We start from the raw sequence: 5,116 nt of genomic DNA on the forward strand, positions 1-5,116 counted from the left end.
ATTTCTACGACAAATAATTTAGAATAGAGGGAGTAGCACGGAAGCCTTTTCCCAGATTTCCATCATGACCAAGTGGAGTGGAGTGCTACCACCTGCACCTGGTACTGGTAGTGGTGCACACGACGGCCACCCGAGCAAGTGAGACAAATACAAGTGCACACGGACACGGCAACCACACGACACGCCTCGCCTGCCCGCCGCTCCGACCAAAACGGGAGCCGGCTCCCGGACGCATCCGCACCGCCCTCACAAGCGACGGCGGAGCTACCTTTCCTGCTGCCATGGCAGCCACGGCATCCACGGCCATGCAAAACACACTACTGTAGTAGAAGAATTTCTTTTAACCAAGCAACAGATTATTTTCCTTTCCACTAGACAAAAATAACAGACCGACCAACCATCCTCCATCACTCCATGACTCTCTACATACATCAATGATCAATCAAACACACGACGCACAGACAACAGCAGCACCAATGAACAAATCAATCAACAGCAACGAGAAGGAACAGCACCGCCGGAGCCCGCGAGGAGGAGGTCGGCGACGGCCTCGTCCACCAGGGCCTCCAGCAGCGCCGCCGCCACGTCCCTGCCGGCCTCGAACGACTCCGCCTTGAACTCCACCCACGCCCCGCCGCGCGGCCCGCCCATCTCCCTGTACACCAGCTCGTCCACCGCCGACTCCTCCGCCACCCTCAGCCCGCCGCCGCTCATCTCCCGGTGCAGCTCCTCCGCCGACAGCTTCGCCAGCACCGCCGCACCCGTGAACCACGACCCGTACCCCGCGTCCAGGTAGTAGGCGCACTTGCCGCTCAGCGCCTCGTTCGCGCAGTCAAACAGCAGCCTCCGGGACATCCTCCAAGCCTTGCCGCCGTCTTCCTCGCCAGCTGCAGGCCTGGCGCTCCTGTTTAGTTCTTCCAGCAGATGAGGGTCCAGGATGGCTGAGCTGCCAGACCGCTCGAAAACTGATGAAGACTGTCCGCTCAGAGAACTGGCGTTCAGTAGCTCCCTCAGGAAGTCTATCTCCGGATCGCGGTCCGCACGACATGAGCTGCTGCTTTCTGATGGGTGCGTTGTTTCGGCTGTAGTCGCCGTGACTGACGATGCTGTGTCAGAATATTCGGATGAGGCGTCCACTTCTTGGGATCCACCGTCCTGTGCAGAACTAGAAGTCGCTGCCCCTTCTGCCGAACCAAACAACCTTGATTCTGCAAAAAGAGGGAAGTATTATACACAAGGTATTATGGAAGGCCTGTGGCTAGTGAGAAATAGCAACAACCAAGCAACTGTAAACTCACCGTTTGGATTCGTCCAGCTCTCCACGGAGCAGCAGGTTTCCGTTTCTGTTGAAACAGAGACTTCCCATGTAGAACGGGGGCTGAAGTGAAGATGCTCTAACTCCACTTGATCGATGAACTCATTATCATACTTCACTGATTGAGACGACTGGCCATAAACAGAAATCTGTTAGCACATGAACCATTTATTAACCTGTCATGAATGTATATATAGAAAAATGTAGGCTCAGGCAGCCCTTGCATTGGTGGCACAGTTAGGTACCAGCTTTAACATGAAGTCAGAACTCAGAAGGTTCAAGTGTTCAAACTATTGAGATACTATACAAACCTGAATTCCATCGCTAACTCTATGGCTCCTAACTATGCTTATAATTGATCATGTAGGCAGACACCCACTGTAAGTCGTCTCAAACTTGAAACAGGCGTACAAGAAAAACTAATCACATGTGTGGACTCTAGAATGCACATAGCTACATGGAGAAAATATACTACGCCTAACTATTTAATGGGATGTTAATTTTCCTATGTTCAACTCCAGATATGAGCATCAGACCTTCTGGCATTAATCATATGATGTTGCTCACAAGGAAATAGTGTGCATATGACAACGAGTTAACAAGAAATGGGTATAATAGGAAAATAAGTGTCTCGGGTCACATACCTGACCACTTTTCGATTCAAGATCGTTCTGGTGGAATTTGTTTTTCCCGTCCTTGAAAGGCTGAGAGGACTCCCTGTCATACTCAGTAGATGCAATGCTAGATGTATCTTCCGAACCTGGTGAAGGGGCGTATACTCGAACCCCATTGGCTAGCTTAGAATAGGGTGACTTTACCCGAGAGGTCAATTCTCTCAATTTCTGCTCCAGAAGAATTCCCAAATAATCACCATCTATGTCATCAGGTTTAGTATTCGATGTATTGCTTGAAGTTGGTGCTGAGTTCATGCTCTCTATCGACCGTGTTTCCACTGAATGATTGCGAAATCTAGAACCAGGTAATGATTTGTGAACTGGTGAGGTAAATGTGAACGAAACAATCTCAGTGCTGACTTTGTTTTTGTTTGTGGAGATAGATGACTGCTCATCTGTCCCAATATTGTTCTGAACACGCCTTTGAATCCTCTCGGCGAGAATTTTATCAATTGACTGGTTTTTCTTTGGGTTCATCCTCCCATCTGGCAATCTTCTCGGTTTGGGGATTGTTTTGGCTGTAGAATTTGGTCTTCTGTTTCCATAGTTGGTTGGCTGCATTTCTCCCTTTGCGTTGACTTTCGTACTGCTTTCAGCGCGGGTGCTGGTGATCCCGGCCTTCCTGGGAGAGGCATTTGTTGAATGAATGTTGCTTCCCTGTTGGCTGAGTCTTGCTGACTTTGGATTCACCTTGTGCTTAACACCCATAGCATTCCGCTTCCTGTTATTTTGCTCAAGCGAATTGGATGAGCTTGCAGCAGTTTGGTTATTGCACTTTTGTTGGTTGCCCCGATTTCTCTCAGCCATGTTATGCTCAGGATCCATATGAGTTGCAGGTTTCCTGCTGTTTTTGCTTCTACCTCCACTTCCTTGGGTACTTGCAGCTCTCGGATCTAGTGACAACCTACTGGCGGCCCTGACCCTTGGAGCAACTGGAGCATTTCCATTTGACTCTGAGAACCTGGAAGAAGAGGCTGACTCTGAAGTTGCCAAACTTCCATCAAAAGGTTTTGCTCTCGGTGCCTTCGCAGATGCTGAGGTGTCACGCTTCTTCGCCGCTTGGGACATTTGCTGGACTCTAACAATCTCTGATGTGTTGAAGGCACGCACGACATTTGAGTACCCAACATCCCGAACTCTGTATGAGCTATTACTCTCAACTCCAGGCCCAATGATCCTAGAAGCTGCCTCCATTATATCCGCAGCATTTCTGCCTGACGTATGATTAGGGTTCTTTACCGGGGAGAACAACTTGTGCTGCGCACCTGAAAGTGACCTTTTGGCAAATCTCTGAGGCAGCGCTTCCATTCCAAACCGGTCAATAGGGCTGCTCGGCATCTTATGAGGACTAGGACTGCCAATGTAGCTTCTGCCAATGAACTCGTCATGGACATTGTTTGTGAAGGTTTGCTGCGCGGTAGAAGGAATCGGGTAGGATCCAGATGAGCTGGCCGCAGGCATGGAATCCAAACCCATAAGCCTCGCCACAACAGTGGGTCCTTTCATTGCACGGGCGTCCTCATCAATTACCGAGGATGACGAGCTATGCTCGCTGCTTTCCCTCAAACTCGACGGATCTTCGAGGATCTGCCAATGTGCAGAGTTTGACTCATTAAAACGACAGTAAGCAGCAACCAGGACTACAGACGGAAAGATCAAACGCCCGAAAACGAACCGAGTTTGAAGGTGTGCTCGGCCTGCTGCCCACAGCTTCCTTCCCGTCTACCGTGCTCCCTGCAAAGAGAGATTGATGTGTAAGCTCAGGCTCCCCTGTTTTCATTCTGCGACAATGTATCAAGCTTTATGGCAACCACTCAATCAGTCCACGCTGACTCCTAGGACACATTTGCTTACCGGGCGTCGGAGAAGCGCCCCCGCCTCCGGCGAACAGCCGCTTCTTGGACTTCTTGCTCTTGCCCCAATCAAAGAGGCTGAGGATGCCATGCCCCTTGGACGCAGCTCTCTCCACATCCATCCCTTCCTCGCCACCTAAAACCTGCAGGCGGAGACGGCACGCATAAGCACAAGAAATGGAAGAAAAGGAGACGCATTCAACCCAACATAAACGCTTCCGAAGCAAGCTGATCAAGAAATGGGCCGGCGACGAACGAATCCGCCCCAACCCGATCTCCATCTCGAATTCGTCCCGGAGAAACCCAAGGACCCCAAACCCATAGCAGAACGCCTACTGCAACCTCCGGAAGGTTTACCGGCAAGGCAGCAATGCAGGAAGCCCTCACCTGAGAAGGGAACGCCGGGAGAAGCCCCGGGGGGGCAGCGGCCGGGGGAGGACGCCGCCAAGATCCGCCCTTTCCGCCGCGCGGCGCGGGGTCAGCGGCGCCGGATTCGCGGGGCCAGCGCCCTGGCACGAGCCAGATCGCCGCCGCGGAGGAGGCCGGATCGAGCCGCGCTGGAGCGGACGGTGGCTCGTCGGTGGAGAGGGGAGGGGGGCGAGCTCCGAGAGCAGAGCGTTCAAACGAGGTCGAGCCAACGGCGCCGTGGAGGAGGCGTCATGTGTTAGGGTTGGGGCGGATGGGGAATGGAGCCCTGGGCCCTGGGGTAAAGCGCTCTACAGCCCTAGGCCTGGCCCAATTGCTGCTTAGAAAATGCTTATGCCTAATCCTCCTCCAACGGTCTGATCTGACTATATAAATAAAAAAAAGATAAAAGTAAAAAAAAACATCACATATAAATCCCTATAAAAATGTTGAAAACACTGGTAAGAAAATTGAACTAGTAACAAAATTAAGACGGTGATTTGGTTTTGGATTGTAGTTTTGTCTCGTGGACTAGATGTGGCATTGGTGTGGTGTTCGTTCCACAAGGTTTGTCCCGCTCCGATGAGGAGGGGCGATGAGGGCGGCGCGCATTCGGCTCGCTCTGGTGCTTGTAGTCGTTGCTAGGTAGTCTACGGACATAGATGTATTTTGGCTTCTTGTATTTTGTGTACTACCTTGACAGTTGATGAATAGATAAAAAAAATTATCGCAAAATAAATTGAATAGAACGTATTTGTATTTCTTGTTTCATGTTCCCTCTGCCAGAAGCGCTAGCTTAGCCAATGAAAGAATTTTTTTAATGGGGCCTTTGTTTGTGGGTTAGATGTGACGGACACAATCACCTCACA

At 51.0% G+C, this 5,116-nt stretch overlaps 1 protein-coding gene across 2 annotated transcripts; it reads right to left on the bottom strand.

The window, feature by feature from the left end:
- Positions 1–334: 334 nt before the first annotated feature.
- On the bottom strand, positions 335–4,529 carry LOC125552959. Of its 2 annotated transcripts, none has more exons than XM_048716683.1 (6): positions 4,230–4,529; positions 3,844–3,985; positions 3,665–3,723; positions 1,960–3,576; positions 1,299–1,446; positions 335–1,208 (listed from the first exon to the last, which is right to left on the bottom strand). In XM_048716683.1, the coding sequence occupies exons 2-6, from the start codon at positions 3,962–3,964 to the stop codon at positions 490–492; spliced, it is 2,664 nt and encodes an 887-aa protein (XP_048572640.1). In that variant the 5' UTR covers positions 3,965–3,985; positions 4,230–4,529; the 3' UTR covers positions 335–489. The 2 variants fall into 2 exon arrangements, with proteins under 2 accessions (XP_048572640.1, XP_048572639.1); XM_048716682.1 differs by having other exon boundaries at positions 1,299–1,464.
- Between the last annotated feature and the right edge of the window lie 587 nt (positions 4,530–5,116).

This window comes from Triticum urartu, chromosome 4 (genome assembly GCF_003073215.2).
Source record: "Triticum urartu cultivar G1812 chromosome 4, Tu2.1, whole genome shotgun sequence".
Lineage (NCBI taxonomy): Eukaryota > Viridiplantae > Streptophyta > Magnoliopsida > Poales > Poaceae > Triticum > Triticum urartu.